This window comes from Muntiacus reevesi, chromosome 8 (assembly GCF_963930625.1).
Source record: "Muntiacus reevesi chromosome 8, mMunRee1.1, whole genome shotgun sequence".
Taxonomy (NCBI): domain Eukaryota; kingdom Metazoa; phylum Chordata; class Mammalia; order Artiodactyla; family Cervidae; genus Muntiacus; species Muntiacus reevesi.
The window spans coordinates 82,053,731-82,071,493 of NC_089256.1; the positions used below are offsets into that span (position 1 = coordinate 82,053,731).

General features: G+C 37.1%; 1 protein-coding gene across 1 annotated transcript in view; it reads right to left on the reverse strand.

The window, feature by feature from the left end:
* The window catches only part of NMD3 (NMD3 ribosome export adaptor), a 39,011-nt gene that overhangs the window by 16,224 nt on the left and 5,024 nt on the right, over nucleotides 1-17,763 (reverse strand). The window contains exons 5-7 of the mRNA XM_065943064.1: nucleotides 6,963-7,043; nucleotides 6,101-6,229; nucleotides 5,593-5,683 (exon numbers count right to left, since the gene is read on the reverse strand). Of these exons, the coding sequence (XP_065799136.1) occupies nucleotides 5,593-5,683; nucleotides 6,101-6,229; nucleotides 6,963-7,043 (301 nt within the window). The remainder of the gene's footprint in view (nucleotides 1-5,592; nucleotides 5,684-6,100; nucleotides 6,230-6,962; nucleotides 7,044-17,763) is intronic.

Here is a 17,763-nt window from a genome sequence, read left to right on the forward strand (position 1 = left end):
ACAATGCAGACATTCTTCATAAACTTAAAATCAGAACTATCAAATGATACAGTAATCCTTCTTCTAGGTGTTTATCCACAAGAAGTGAAATCAAGATCTCCTGTGTTTATTGAGGTATTATTCACTAAGCTATATAGCTAAGCTTATATAGTCAAGAAAATGGATATTTAGGTTGTTTCCACAACAGATGAATGGATAAATTGGGATATATACCTCCAATGGAATATTATTCAGCCTTAAAAAGGAAGGAAACTCTACAACGTGCAACATGGATGAACGTTGAGAACACTGTGCTAAGTGTAATAAGCCAGTCGCAGAAAAACAAATACTGCATGAGTCTATTTATGTGAGGTACCTAAAATAGTCAAAATCATAGAGTAAGAGTGGAACTACGGGTGCTAGAGAGAAAGGAGAAATGAGGAGTGACTAATGGGCATAAAATTTCAGTCAAACAAGATGATTCAGCTAGAGATCTGCTATGTTAACACTATACTTACTCAACTGTAAGGTATTATACACTATCATACACTTAAAATTTTAAGAGGGTAGTTTTCATGTTGTGTTATCATAATTAAAAAAAAAGAAAGAAAGAACCCATTAAGAAAATGAAAATTCAGACCAGGAGAAAATATTAATAAATCATATGTGAAAAGGGGCTTATTACCTAGCATATATTTTAATAAATCTTACAACTTAAGACAAACAACACAATCAAAACTGGCAAAAATTTAAACTGCTGTTTCACCAAAAAAGATACAGAAATGATAATAAGGTGATGAAAAGACAATTAAGATCATCATTAGGGAAAAGCAAATTAAAACCACAATGAGATACCACTTCATTCCCTAGAATAGCTACTTATACAAAGAAACAATAGCAAGTGATGTCAAGATGTAGAAACTGGAACCCTCAAAGACTGTTGACAGGAATATAAAACGGTACAGCCACTTTGAAAATGCAGGTTCTTAAAAAGATAAATACAAATTTACCATACGACTCACCAATTCTACATCTAGGTAGGCACTTAAGACAATAAAATAGTTTAATGCTTGCTGAGAAAAAAACGGAAAAATATAGCTTTAAGTACCAGCTGTGGAGCTAATATGATACTCAGAAGAAAATTTATTAACTTTAAATCTATATATTAGAAACTTAAAATAAGCTAAGCTTTCAATTAATTAAAATAAAAAATACTAAAGAAAGTAGAAGGGAAAAAAATTGTATAGCTATGTATGGTGATGCATGTTAAGTAGACACAGGGTGATCCTTCAACAATATACACAAATATCCAATCAGTATATACCTGAAACTAATATAATGTTTTATGTGAATTTTACAATTCTATTTCAATAAAAAAATTTTAAGTAGAAGGAGTTAGTAATAAAAACAAAAATTAAGAAAAAAGTAAGACTTTGTTTTTTTTTTATAAAACTAAAACTATCTTTAGAAAAAACTACTATAATAGACAAAACTCTGGCAAATCTGATCTGAGTGGGGAGAGGGAGGAAGTGAAAGAGGATGAGAAAAGACACGGATTAGCAACAATGAAGAAGATACAATGATGAGTTATGGATGAGATCTAAGACCACAATAAACACACATACACACACACACCCCATGTTCAATTCTATGCCAAGTATGTGAAAAGCCAAATGACATGTACTTCCTTGGAAAATGCTAATAAAATTGATTCAAGAAGCAGTATAGTACCTGAAAAAAATTAACATTCTAACAAAATGATTTGAAAAGGTTTTGCTTCCTCCCTCTCCTCATACCAAACTGAATGGCTTAATGGGCTGGTTCTTATTAAACTTAAAGATGTTGATTAAACACCATGCAGAAAGAGAAAAAACTGATTGCTTCTATATCACTAACATAACTAATAGCAAGATTAGAGAGAACAGTTTAATATAATTATGCATGCATATGAACCAAATACAAATCTCAACAAATATTCTATTTAGGGATGAAACACAGATAGACAACAATGCCTGTTACATTATCACTCAACGCTATTCTCCACTCCTAGACAAGGGGGAAAAAAGAAAGGGGAGAAAAAGAGGGAATGATACCGTAAAGGAAGAAATAAAACTATCATTGTATACAAATAATTATTTACCTAGTAAACCAAGAGTATTATGTAAATGACACAAGAATATAATGTAAACCATTAGTGATATTAAGAAATTTCAGAAAGATCAACCTATAAAATCAAGAGCTTTCCGAAAATATTAGCAATAAAGACTTAGAAAATGTAGTAACAACCACCACCCCCGATAACTACAAGTATAGAATAGTCTGGGGAAAAATAGTGAGAATCATTCAAAATCTTGATGAGGGAAACGAAACTATGTCAAAGAAATACAGAAAAGAACTGAAAAAATATGATTATGCACCAGGTTGTAAGTGCTTTACATAATTTAATTCTCACTGTAATCCTATGAGACAGATGTTATTATCATCCACTCCATTTTATAGACAGGAAAACTGAGGCTCAGAGAAGTTAAATACCTTGCCTAGGGTCACACAGCAAAAACATGGTAGGAAAGAGATTCAAATTCACAAAATCTGGTTCCACAATTCATGCTCTTACTATTAACCAAGTTTTACAAAAGAATTAATAAGAGGGTATATATTATGAAGTATAATTTATATACTGTAACAAAAGCAATGAGACAAAATAAAATAAAACTGTGGGATGTGTATAAAGGAATTTAGTATATATTAGAAAGGAGAACTTTTAAATCAGTGAGTGAAGAAGAGACTACTTGGTAGGTAAGTACTGAGACAATGCAAGTTAACTTTTTGGGAAAATGTCATACCAGGCAAGATTAAAGATCCAAAAGTAAAACAAAATCTATTTTTTAAAAATAATCTTGAATATAAAGATAGATTAAAGAAAGATAGATTCTATCCTATGTAAGATAGAAAGTCATAAGCCATAGCTATATGACTAAAATGGGCTTCCATAGTAACTCAGTTGGTAAGAATCTGCCTGCAATGCAGGAGACCGCGGTTGGATTCCTGGGTTGGGAAGATCCACTGGAGAAGGGATAGGCTACCCACTCCAGTGTTCTTGGGCTTCCCTTGTGGCTCTCAGTTGGTAAAGAATACACCTGCAATGAGGGAGACACGGGTTCGATCCCTGGGTTAGGAAGATCCCCTGGAGAAGGGAATGGCTACCCACTCCAGTATTCTGGCCTAGAGAATTCCATGGACTGTGAAGTCCATGGGGTCAAAAAGATTCAGATACGACTGAGTGACTTTCACATGTCTTCATATGACTAAAATATGAACAGCTTAGATAAGAGAAGACATGAGACAGTAAGTATCTGCTCTCTCAGCTCACACTCAAGGGCATGCTCTATATGCTTCTCTCTGTATATAAATACACACATAATGAGACTGATATCCTCTGTAACAGGAAATAAATAAGGAAAAATTAGATATACAAAGAATAATTTTCATTAGATAAACAGCCAATACATATGAAAATGTTAACCCTCATTAGTAATCAAGGAAATGAAAATAAAAACAAGATGACTTTATTTTCTTCATTAGAACAGCAAAAATTAGAAAGCCCAATACAATCTTATGCAGTACTGGCAAGTGTTTGATAAAACAGAAATTCTCACAAGTGATGGGACTGTAAACTGGTACTATTTTGGAAGACAATCTAATTGCACATGTAAAAATTTAACATTTGCATACTCTTGTCCAGTAATTTCAATTCTCGAACTCAGTCCCAAAGAAAAATTACTAGCTATGCACAAACATAAAGATGTTTGCTACAGAACTGCTTGTAGTAGCAAAACACTGGAACATCTTGTAAGCCAATTAATACCAAACAACTAAATAATTAAAAACACAATGATTAACAAATATACAACCAGAGTTAAAAATAATGAAACAGGATTATATGCAATGATGTGGAAAGGTTTCTAAATATAGTAAAATGGCAAATCACAGAATGTTACAGAACTATCTCAAATATGAGGAGAAATCAATGTTATCACAATTGCTATACAGAATAAACACTGTAATAGCCTACTTTAAGGGGCTATATCTGGGAATAACAAATGGATAAATGGGACAGAGGTCCTTTATTCATAAAAGCTTGTTTCCTTTATAATTTTTCTAATTTTTAGAATTTTAAAGTTTTATGAATGTTTATAATTATGATGATTTTAAAAACACAGTTATAAGCAAATTAACAAAAGAGTAATTTACATCAAACCAAGAACCAGTAGGAAAAAAAAAAGATTTAATTCTGGATGAAAAAAAGGATTGTTAAACTTCCAGCATTTTTGGTTTTGAAAGTGACTGCAAAAGTATATTTCAGAATGTATGCAAGTCTTTTGCTACAAAAAAATTCGGTGAGGATATTTCTGCCACAGTGATGAACAATAATCAGAGTCTTCTGTTTCCTTTGCTAGATTAGGATCCCAATTCCCAAGTTACTCAAAACAAAGTTACTCAGAACAAAAGTACATTTTTGCCTGATGGCTAGCCACAAATAGCAGACACTATATTAAACAGGTAGCAAAGTACTTTACCTACAATAAGTATTCAGTAAGTTTCATGTCACAGATTTTGACTATTAACCTTATGTCTACTGGTAATGCAGTCAAATCAGACACAAAGTTTTAAAGAGTTTCTCCAGGTGACAAAACTGATATTTTTTTCCCCCCATTTAAGAGACCCCAAACCACACTCATAAGTACTTTCCTCAAGACATATGAGATAAATGAATAACACATCAGTAAGTAAAAGAGGAACTTACACTTTTAAAATAAGTAGCACAAGAATTTGGTCATTCCTTCAAGAAAAGCTATCTCTAAACCCGTACTGTAACAATCAGGAAAACTATGTACATGTCCTACAACTAAAAACATTCACTTTTAGCAAGAGACTGAAGTATTTGCTAAAGAATACTTATATTTTCTATTATTAAAGAAATATTCATCCATCAACTAGTATATGTAAGTATGCTACACTAATAATAAGTGCTAAGACAGAATACACTCTGAGGAGCCATTATGAAACTACACAAATATTTTAAAATTCCATCTTCAAGAAATCTAATTATATCATTTGTATATCACTGTTTATTATTACTGAGTTTACCCTTCTGATTCAAAGTATGCATCACAAATGCCACTAGGCATATGAAAAACAAAAATATTACAACTAACAGATCTCAAAAATAATTTCCTTTCAATAAGAAACTGAATTCTGCACAAAACAAGCTTTTGATAAATTTCTACCACTTTACATTCCGTTAATGCAGTTACTGGTTTACTCATTTGGTAGCCATTTAGTGTAAATATAAACTAAAATATAAAAAAAATAAAAAATTTTTATTTAAAAAATTAAAAATTAATCACATTTCAAATATTCAACAGTTACTTATGGCTAGTGGCTACCATATTAGTTGGATAACGCAGAAAAAGAACTAAGATTTTTTTTTCTTCCTAACAGAAAGTTCTTTTGGACAGTCCTATTCTAGATACTATTACTAATGATAAAAGACTCCTTAAGATAGTTAAAATAAATCTGAAATCATTTCAAATGCTTTAAATTTTAACTCACCATGAATCTCTTTGATACGAAGTGTATTCTGGTGCATCCCATACTTCAAAATCAACTGTTCCAGATAGTAGAAAGTTTTTTTGTGCAAAGTCTAAACATAAATGAGTTATTAGATCAACAGATGAAATGCAAAAAAAAAAAAAGGCACCTACAGACACAGTGCACTCATTTGTTTAAATATCTATTGGAGCACGGGTGCTTCACAATGTTGTGTTAATTTCCACTGTACAGCACAGTGAATCCGCTATATGCATACAGGTATCCCTTTTGTTTTTCAGATCTCCTTTCCATGTAGGAGAGCACAATAATTTTTAAAACAAAATCAATATAAAGATTATCTAAAATGTGGCAGTGATCTGTTTCTAAAGGTGAATGTCCCAAAGCCCTGGAATATCCTTGGTGCCTAAACTACCTGGAAAGAAGGGAAAGGAGAAGGCTTTACCCACTATTTATAATGGACAAAGGCAAAATCAGATGAAGGACTCACACATCATCTTTCTCTCATTACCTTTTGCCTGACTTGAACCACAGCCTTCCAGAAATCCTTAGCTTCCACTCTATGGCAATCTCCACACATCTGGGGCTGAACAACATAATCCACCACAAACACTTGCTGAAGGATGGCACCATTCATCACCTGACAAAGAAAACAATCCAGTTCTTCACTCTTTCCTTTCTCAAAAGAAGATCCTTTAATAGCTAACTTAAAACCTTTTTCTATGAATGCTCTGAGGACATTAGTAATAAATAAGTTACATTTAAAGTCGTTAAGTTATACTATTTCCAGAAACATACATAGGTTTAATTCATGGGATTTATTAGATTAGATTAACATTTCAAACTTACCTTTAGCTGAAGTGGTTGTAAGATATTCTTTGAAGATTTTTTATAGCTATATATACATATATATGCATGTGTGTGTGTATAAAATTCATCCTTAAGGGACAAAGAAAACTCTCAAAGAAAGAAGACATTACTTAATTGTTCCCAATCTTAACCATCATCAGAAATCACTCGGGAAGTTTTACAGATTCCTGGATCTTACATCCAGGTGAATCCAGTTTGATTCAGTCACTGTGAGTCATAATCATTAGCCAAGTTTGAGAAGCACTGCCTTAGGTCATGTTTTTACTTCAATCTTATTCCAAATAAAAATGACTTTGAGAAAATTAACTTAGCCCACTAATCATGAACAAAGGCTGGTCTTACTAGTGACCTGATCATTTCTGCAGATGATCCACAAGAAAACAAAAAATTAAAATTAATAATGTTATTTATTTCTCTTTAAGCTGTCAAGCCCTAATTTACCAATAGCCCCTTATTTTCACTACCTACATTTTAACCATGCCAAAAAGTTATGTATAGCTTACCTCTTTCTGAATAGTCAGTTTAACTTTTAGTCTCTTAGAATGAGGCTCAGTCCAAACAAAGCTTGCATCTACAAGCCGTACCTTCAATAAAACACAAACAAAAAGAAATGTAAGTTCCCTTCAAAAAAGAGAAAAAAGATGAAAGAATAACTCATAATAAAAAGATTTCACAGATGCTTAAGCAACTGTGACTAATCTACCCAACATCATCAATTTTTTAAAAAGCTATCAGAGGTATGGCAACAAAAACAGCAAGTAAAGTGAAAATCTAATGACTATATTAAAGCAACTGGTATAATTCAAGCAAAAATTAAAAAGGAAAAAAACTCCTTCCCCTTAAAAACAGTAGTTTTTCTATTTCAAAGTACACTTGTTAGGAGAAAACAAAGACCTGATGACTTCATCTACTAGAAAACTCATGAACAAAGGTTTCTACTTTTATTATTCTCTCTATAGTAAGTTTGTAGCTTAAAAAATATATATGGACATTCATTCTTCAGAGGGAGTCTCATGCACTGAATACTGAATTCACAATGGTAACTCACTGCTAAATCAACAGAGTCAGCAGAGGCCAAAACCAGTTTGCCCTATGTGACAAAGTCAAAGCAGTTCATATGGCTAAAATGAGTGTTTCAAGAAAGGAGGCTGGAGAACAAAAAATAGAGGTTGTTTCATTAATTTGAGCAGGAGTTTAAGTAACCTGAACTGAGGGGCTGGAAATAATAGCAACAGAAGGATCCAAGCCAAGAGATATTAGGGAGATAAAATCTATAGGATTTAATAACAACTAAATATGGGAAGATTTCAGAATGATAGTCAAGGATCCAGCTTGGTAACACCAAGGTAACCAAGGACACCAAGGTAACACTATTTTTCTGACACAATAAAAAAGAGATTAAATGCAGAGGAATGTGCTATATTTGGTTTCAGACACTTAAGTTCAAGAGGATTTATCTGAGACATCCAACTGAAGCTGTTCAGGAGACAGTGATATATACACATTTGGTCTGGTGCTCTATGAAGAAATCTGAGTTATAGGTAACAGGTTTGGGAGACATCAGCAGGCAGATAATAATTTTATCAAGACCTGTCTGGTGAGAAGTAGATAAGCTAGTGTAGATACAGCTATCTAGAATAAAACCCTCCTCACATGACTGGCTCCCCTAAACCAAAGCCTAGTAGTCAGTCGGCAAGTCACCAGGTACAAAGGGTGACAGACAGCTGTTGATTCCCTCAGCCTCCATCTGCGGCAGTCCGCGGAAGCTCCGTGGGCCTGGATGAGACTGCCCTCTCCTCAGCCTCCAGTCTCCACCTGTAGGACTGGACCTACCTCACCATTCCCCAGCTCGGGCTCACCACACTCTGTCCTCAGACAACCAGGACTAAGCCAACTTTACCATTACCTCAGCCACCGGCTCATCTCCCACACTCCAATCTCCATGCCTAACACATACGCCCTTTTCTGTCGCATCCAACACTCCTCCCCAAATCCTGAAAACCTTCTTACTGTGGCCTCTGGAATTCAACATTCACTAACAACAAAACCTTCTAAATCCTCAATCTTTTTCCTGAACATTCCTTTCACCTTCTAGATCTCCTGATTTTATACATACATACATACATACATATATATATATACACACACACACATAGATATATATTGCTCTCCCTAGAGTTAATGAGGCTGTGACAGTACAGAAGCGGCAGCTATGGTTTTTCCAGTGGTCATCTATGGATGTGAGAGTTGGACTATAAAGAAAGATGAGTGCTGAAGAATTGATGCTTTTGAACTGTGGTGTTGGAGAAGACTCTTGAGAGTCCCTTGGACTGCAAGATCCAACCAGTCCATCCTAAAGGAGATCAGTCCTGGGTGTTCACTGGAAGGACTGATGTTGAAGCTGAAACTCCAATACTTTGGCCACCTGATGCGAAGAGCTGACTCATTTGAAAAGACCCTGATGCTGGGAAAGACTGAGGGCAGGAGGAGAAGGGGACAGTAGAGGATGAGATGGCTGGATGGCATCACCGACTCAAAGGACATGGGTTTGGGTGGACTCCAGAAGTTGGTGATGGACAGGGAGGCCTGGCGTGCTGAGGTGCATGGGGTCCCAAAGAGTTGGACATGACTGAGCGACTGAACTGAACAGCTAATGAAAAGTAATGACTGATTGTTTTTTCATCTTCTCCAACGTTTATCATCAAAGAATCCTAGGATTCAATCCTCAAATTTCTCCTTCTCTAAACTCCCTAGGAAATCTCATTCAATTTCATAGCTTTAAATACTATATACATCCCCAAATTCAATATCTGCAGTCTAGACCATGCCCTTGCTTATTCATCAAGCTCCCCACTATTTCTGCTTCCATGTCTAACGTACAGCTAAGTACCACCTGAGATGAGCTCTGATTTCTCCCACCTGACCTCCTTCTTTTGAAGTCTTTCCTACTTCACTAACAGCAACTTCCCCCTGGTTGCTCAAGAACCACAGAAGTCACCCTTGACTCTTTCAACTCATAAGCATACATCCAGCTTCATCAATAAAGTCTACTGAAGACCTTCAACAACAGAGCCAGAATCAATCCACTTTTCACTACCTCTACTACTGATTCAAGTATCATTTCTCATGATTACTACAATCACTTCCTAAAGGCCCCCATCCCCCTCAAATCTATTCTAAAACACATGGAATTCTCCAGGCAAGAATATAGAAGTGGGTTGACATTCGCTTCTCCAGGGAATCTTCCCAACCCAGGGATCGAACCCGGGTCACCTGCATTGCAGGCAGATTCTTTACCATCTAAGCCACCAAGGGAGCCCCACTCAGAGTAAAAACCAGTCTGCAAAAGGGCCCATGAGGCCTGACCTACTCGGACTTTCCTCATCTTCCCTAGTTCACCCCCAAGTTCTTTCCCCTCCCAGTTCCACTCTAACCATACAGGTATGCTCCGGTCCCTGGCCTCTACACTTGTTTTGCTACCCACAGTGCTCTTCTCTAAACTGTGGCCTCCTCCCTTACTGATTGTAATGTTTATTCTAGTATCACCTTTGGAGAAGGCAATGGCACCCCACTCCAGTACTCTTGCCTGGAAAATCCCATGGAAGGAGGAGCATTGTAGGCTGCAGTCCATGGGGTCGCTAGGAGTAGGAAACGACTGAGCAACTTCACTTTCACTTTCACTTTCATGCACTGGATAAGGAAATGGCAACCCACTCCAGTGTTCTTGCCTGGAGAATCCCAGGGACGGGGGAGCCTGGTGGGCTGCCGTCTATGGGGTCACACAGAGTCGGACATGACTGATGTGACTTAGCAGCAGCAGCAGCATTTCACAGATGTTTATTAAGTGTCAACCTTGTGCCAGTCTGCTTGTGGTGTCAGCCCACAGGCTCCTCCGTCCATGGGATCTTCCAGGCAAGAGTACTGGAGTGGGGTGCTGTGAGATACTAATGAATTATTAATGAACATTTGACAAAAGCCTGAAGAATCAAAGCAAAAGACCAAATTACACACGAAACTGACTCCAGGGGGAAAAAAAGAGAAAAACTTGAGACACATCAGGGAACAGAAGAAAAGTATAAAAACAACAACTAAAACTTTCAGAAATATTCAACAGACTGAATCAAGAGCATTAAAAATTCTAAACTTAAACTATTAGTACTGAAAAAATTCATACAAAAATTAGAAGATAAAAGAAACTGCCAGGAACACACAGAAAAAAAGAATTAAAGACAATACAAGGGCAAAAAGGCATTTCACAAAGTCTTAAGCTGGTAGGGCCAACATTTGACTAGTGAGAATTCCAGGCAGAAAGAAATAAGGAAAATAGAGAGAGAAACTTTAAAGAACTATTACACGAAATTTTTTCAGAGGATAAGAGAATCAGAAGACCTTCAAACCAAAAGAGTCTATTTCAATTAAAAACATAGCTGGTGGAAATAATTCATAGAGTTTAGCATAAAGAAAACTCAAAGTGTTATATAGAGAGGCTAACTAAATTAACAAGCCCTATTTGGTTTTTGGAGATGTTTATGTACTGACTTTAAATAATAAGCACAGGTATCTTCCTTCCAGAGAGTGATGAAAATTTTTTAAAAAACTGAAAACCATAGCCCTAATATTATTATAGTCTCCAAATTATGTTTAGTGATGGTTGTATATATATATTTTCATAAAAGATTACTGCACAAAAGAGGTTCTCAAATAATCAACAAAGTTTGATTCTATGCTAAATCTTTTTTTTTTCATTTATTTTTATTAGTTGGAGGCTAATTACAATATTGTAGTGGGTTTTGTCATACATTGACATGAATCAGCCATGGATTTACATGTATTCCCCATAATTCTATGCTAAATCTTTTAAAGCAAAAGGACTTTCATTTCCATTAAAGAATATATACAACTTTAGGGAGGAGCCAAGATGGCGGAGGAGTAGGACGGGGAGACCACTTTCTCTCCTAGAAATTCATCAAAAGAATAACTGTATGCAGAGCAAACTTCACAAAACAACTTCTGATCGCTAGCTGAGGTCACCAGGCGCCCAGAAAAGCAGCCCATTGTCTTCAAAAGGAGGTAGGACAAAATATAAAAGATAAAAAGTGAGTCAAAAGAGCTAAGGACGGAGATCCGTCCCGGGAAGGGTCTTAATAGAGGACGTTCGGAGACACCTGGGAACCCTCGACCTGGCGGGCCCGGGGGAAGTGTTTGAATCTCAGAGGGCAACCTGACTGGGAGAGAAACAATAATAAAACCCACAGATTACCAGCCTAAAAGCAACTCCCAGCAGGAAAGTACCCCAGACACCCGCATCCGCCACCAGCAAGTGGGAGCGGAACGGAGAGGAGCGAGCGGCATTATTTGGGGCAGGGTCCGGGCCTGAGAGCCCTGTGGACAATCGGAGGGAGCTTTTGTGAGTTCCCAGCTTGAACTGTGGGAGAGCAAGAGAGAGAAAATTAACCGGCCAGAACACGCCGCCTGCGGTTCGCAGAGCAAAGGGACCGAGATTCTGGATGGTCGACATCCGCCGGGAGGGTCGCGGCGAGACAAAGGGCACAGGCACCCGACCGGCGCAGGCGGGGACTGGTGCTGGGGACGCGGCGGGCAGAAGGCGCACGCACAGGACTGGCGCCGGCGTAATCTGAGACTGGGACCGCGGAAGGGAGTGGGCGCGAGCACCCGCGGAGAGTGCGCCCGTCAAGCGTCAAGCCCCTGGCTGCCCGGACCGCTCTGACGGGGAGGGCACAGGGAGCAGGCGCAGATCTCAGTTCCGACCCTTGGCGGAACACCCGAGGGCTGGAACTGCGCAAAGCGCCGCTCCATATAACAGCTGGGAGCCTGAGCAGCTCCGGATCCCGAGCAAATCTAGCCCCTCCCTGCAGCGCGAGGGAACTAGCTACCTGAATAAGAGTCCACCTCCGCCCGCTTGGGTCAGGGCAGAAATGAGGCCCTGAAGAGCCTGGCAAACAGAAGCCAAACCGCTTCAGAAGGAACTGGTGCAACAGATTAAAATCCCTGTAGGAAACACTGACCACACCACAAGGGTCCTGTAGATATCAAGAAGTGTAAGCTGGAACGAGGAGCTATCTGAAACTGAGCCGAACCCACACTGACCGCAACAGCTCCAGAGAACTTCCTACATATATTTTTACTTTTTTTTTTTTTCTTTCTTTCTTTCTTTTTTTTTTTTTTTTTTTTTAAGCAGGGGAAAAAAAAGAAATTTTTTTTTAAGTTTTATTTTTTCTTTTTAATTTTTTCTCTTTTATTTTCCTTTAAAATTCCCTATTACTCCCCCATTACTCCTTAACATTCATTTTCATAAATTCTTACGATTTTTGTAGTTAGGGAAAATTTTTTTTTTCCTCTTTTTTTTCTCTTCTTTTTTTTTTTTTCCTTCCCTTCTCCTCCTCTATTTTTTATTTTTCTTCTTCTCTTATTTCTTTTAAAGTCCTCTAGTACTCCTCTACTACTCCTTAATTATTCATTTTCAATACACTATAACCTTACAAAGAGGAGGGGAAAAAAGGAAAAAAAAGAAGAGAAGCCTTATTTTTAAACCGAACCTCATATATATTTCTAAAATTTTTTGGGAGGTGTTTTTGTTTTTGTTTTTAATATAGTATTTTTATGAGTCTAACCTATACTCTAGATTTTTAATTTTTGTTCTTCAGTATATGATATAAACTGTAAACATTTAAGAATCCAATATTCAGTTTCCATTTTTATTCAGGAGTGTGGTGATTATTCTCTCCCAATCTTGACTCTCTGTTTTCTACCTCAGAACACCTCTATTTCCTCCTTTCCCCTTCTCTTCCCAATTCAATTCTGTGAATCTTTGCTGGTGTCTGGGCTACGGAGAACACTCTAGGAACAGACGACTGCATAGATCTGTCTCTCTCCTCTTGAGTCCCCCTTTTTCTCCTCCTGCTCATCCCTATTTCCCTCTTCCCTGTCCTCTTCTTCATGTAACTCTGTGAACCTCTCTGGGAGCCCCTAACAGGGGAGAATCTTTTCGCCATTAACCTAGAAGTTTTATTATCAGTGCTGTATAGTTGGAGAAGTCCTGAGACTACAGGAAGAATAAAACTGAAATCCAGAAGCAGGAGACTTAAGCCCAAAACCTGAGAACACCAGAAAACTCCTGACTACATGGAACTTTAAGTAATAAGAGACCGTCCAAAAGCCTTCATACCTACACTGAAACCAACCACCACCCAGGAGCCAACAAGTTTTAGAGCAAGACATATCACACAAATTCCCCAGCAACACAGGAACATAGCCCTGAAAGTCAACATACAGACTGCCCAAAGTCACACCTAACACATAGACCCATCTCAAAACTCATTACTGGGCACACCATTGCTCTTCAAAGAGAAGAAATCAAGTTCCACGCTCCAGATCACTGAAACAAGCTTCCCTAACCAGGAAACCTTGACAAGTCAACCGTCCAACCCCACCCACTGGGTAAAAACTCCACAATAAAAAGAAATCACAGACCTCCAGAATACAGAAAACCCACTCCAGACACAGCAATCTAAACAAGATGAAAAGGCAGAGAAATACCCAACAGGTAAAGGAACATGACAAGCGCCCACCAAGTCAAACAAAAGAGGAGGAGATAGGGAATCTATCTGAAAAAGAATTTAGAATAATGATAATAAAAATGATCCAAAATCTTGAAAACAAAATGGAGTTACAGATAAATAGCCTGGAGACAAAGATTGAAAAGATGCAAGAAATGTTTAATAAAGACCTAGAAGAAATAAAAGAGAGTCAATTAAAAATGAATAATGCAATGAATGAGATCAAAAATACTTTGGAGGGAACCAAGAGTAGAATAACGGAGACAGAAGATAGGATAAGTGAGGTAGAAGATAGAATGGTGGAAATAAATGAAGCAGAGAGGAAAAAAGAAAAAAGGATCAAAAGAAATGAGGACAACCTCAGGGACCTCTGGGACAATGTGAAACGCCCCAACATTCGAATCATAGGAGTCCCAGAAGAAGAAGACAAAAAGAAAGGCCACGAGAAAATACTCGAGGAGATAATAGCTGAAAACTTCCCTAAAATGGGGAAGGAAATAGCCACCCAAGTCCAAGAAACCCAGAGAGTCCCAAACAGGATAAACCCAAGGCGTAACACTCCAAGACACATATTAATCAAATTAACAAAGATCAAACACAAAGAACAAATACTAAAAGCAGCAAGGGAGAAACAACAAATAACACACAAAGGGATTCCCATAAGGATAACAGCTGATCTATCAATAGAAACCCTCCAGGCCAGAAGGGAATGGCAGGACTTAATGAAAGTAATGAAAGAGAATAATCTACAACCTAGATTACTGTACCCAGCAAGGATCTCATTCAGATATGAAGGAGAATTCAAAAGTTTTACAGACAAGCAAAAGCTGAGAGAATTCAGCACCACCAAACCAGCTCTTCAACAAATGCTAAAAGATCTTCTCTAGACAGGAAATGCAGAAAGGTTGTATAAACGTGAACCCAAAACAACAAAGTAAATGGCAACGGGACCACACCTATCAATAATTACCTTAAATGTAAATGGGTTGAATGCCCCAACCAAAAGACAAAGATTGGCTGAATGGATACAAAAACAAGACCCCTATATATGCTGCCTACAAGAGACCCACCTCAAAACCAGAGACACATACAGACTAAAAGTGAAGGGCTGGAAAAAAATATTTCACGCAAATGGAGACCAAAAGAAAGCAGGAGTCGCAATACTCATATCAGATAAAATAGACTTTCAAATAAAGGATGTGAAGAGAGACAAAGAAGGACACTACATAATGATCAAAGGATCAATCCAAGAAGAAGATATAACAATTATAAACATATATGCACCCAACATAGGAGCACCGCAATATGTACGGCAAACGCTAATGAGTATGAAAGAGGAAATTAATAGCAACACAATAATAGTGGGAGACTTTAACACCCCACTCACAACTATGGATAGATCAACTAAACAGAAAATCAACAAGGAAACACAAACCTTAAATGATACAATGGACCAGCTAGACCTAATTGATATCTATAGGACATTTCACCCCAAAACAATCAATTTCACCTTTTTCTCAAGTGCACACGGAACCTTCTCCAGAATAGATCACATCCTGGGCCATAAATCTGGTCTTGGAAAATTCAGAAAAATTGAAATCATTCCAGTCATCTTTTCTGATCACATTGCAGTAAGATTAGATCTCAATTCCAGGGAAAAAATTGTTAAAAATTCAAACATATGGAGGCTAAATAACACGCTTCTGAATAACGAACAAATCATAGAAGAAATCAAAAAAGAAATCAAAATATGTATAGAAATGAATGAAAATGAAAACACAACAACCCAAAACCTATGGGACACTGTAAAAGCAGTGCTAAGGGGAAGGTTCATAGCATTACAGGCTTACATCAAGAAACAAGAAAAAAGCCAAATAAATAACCTAACTCTACACCTAAAGCAGTTAGAGAAGGAAGAAATGAAGAACCCCAGGGTCAGCAGAAGGAAAGAAATCTTAAAAATTAGGGCAGAAATAAATGCAAAAGAAACTAAAGAGACCATAGCAAAAATCAACAAAGCTAAAAGCTGGTTTTTTGAAAAAATAAACAAAATTGACAAACCATTAGCAAGACTCATTAAGAAACAAAGAGAGAAGAACCAAATTAACAAAATAAGAAATGAAAAGGGTGAGACCACAACAGACAACACTGAAATACAAAGGATCATAAGAGACTACTACCAGCAGCTCTATGCCAATAAAATGGACAACTTAGATGAAATGGACAAATTCTTAGAAAAGTATAACTTTCCAAAACTGAACCAGGAAGAAATAGAAGATCTTAACAGAACCATCACAAGCAAGGAAATCGAAACTGTAATCAAAAATCTTCCAGGAAACAAAAGCCCAGGACCAGATGGCTTCACAGCTGAATTCTACCAAAAATTTAGAGAAGAGCTAACACCTATCTTACTCAAACTCTTCCAGAAAATTGCAGAAGAAGGTAAGCTTCCAAACTCATTCTATGAGGCCACCATCACCCTAATTCCAAAACCAGACAAAGATGCCACAAAAAAAGAAAACTACAGGCCAATATCACTGATGAACATAGATGCAAAAATCCTTAACAAAATTCTAGCAAACAGAATCCAACAACATATTAAAAAAATCATACACCATGACCAAGTGGGCTTTATCCCAGGAATGCAAGGATTCTTTAATATCCGCAAGTCAATCAATGTAATACACCACATTAACAAATTGAAAGATAAAAACCATATGATTATCTCAATAGATGCAGAGAAAGCCTTTGACAAAATTCAACACCCATTTATGATTAAAACTCTCCAGAAAGCAGGAATAGAGGGAACATACCTCAACATAATAAAAGCTATATATGACAAACCCACAGCAAGCATCACCCTCAATGGTGAAAAATTGAAAGCATTTCCCCTGAAATCAGGAACAAGACAGGGGTGCCCACTCTCACCACTACTATTCAACATAGTCTTGGAAGTTTTGGCCACAGCAATCAGAGCAGAAAAAGAAGTAAAAGGAATCCAGATAGGAAAAGAAGAAGTGAAACTCTCGCTGTTTGCAGATGACATGATCCTCTACATAGCAAACCCTAAAGACTCTACCAGAAAATTACTAGAGCTAATCAACGAATATAGTAAAGTTGCAGGATATAAAATTAATACACAGAAATCCCTTGCATTTCTATACACTAACAATGAGAAAACAGAAAGAGAAATTAAGGAAACAATACCATTCACCATTGCAACAAAAAGAATAAAATACTTAGGAGTATATCTACCTAAAGAAACAAAAGACCTGTACATAGAAAACTATAAAACACTGATGAAAGAAATCAAAGAGGACACAAACAGATGGAGAAACATACCGTGTTCATGGATTGGAAGAATCAATATTGTCAAAATGGCTATTCTACCCAAAGCAATCTATAGATTCAATGCAGTCCCTATCAAGCTACCAACGGTATTTTTCACAGAACTAGAACAAATAATTTCACAATTTGTATGGAAATACAGAAAACCACGAATAGCCAAAGTAATCTTGAGAAAGAAGAATGGAACTGGAGGAATCACCCTCCCTGACTTCAGACTCTACTACAAAGCCACAGTCATCAAGACAGTATGGTACTGGCACAAAGACAGAAATATAGATCAATGGAACAGAATAGAAAGCCCAGAGATAAATCCACGAACCTATGGACACCTTATCTTTGACAAAGGAGGCAAGGATATACAATGGAAAAAAGACAACCT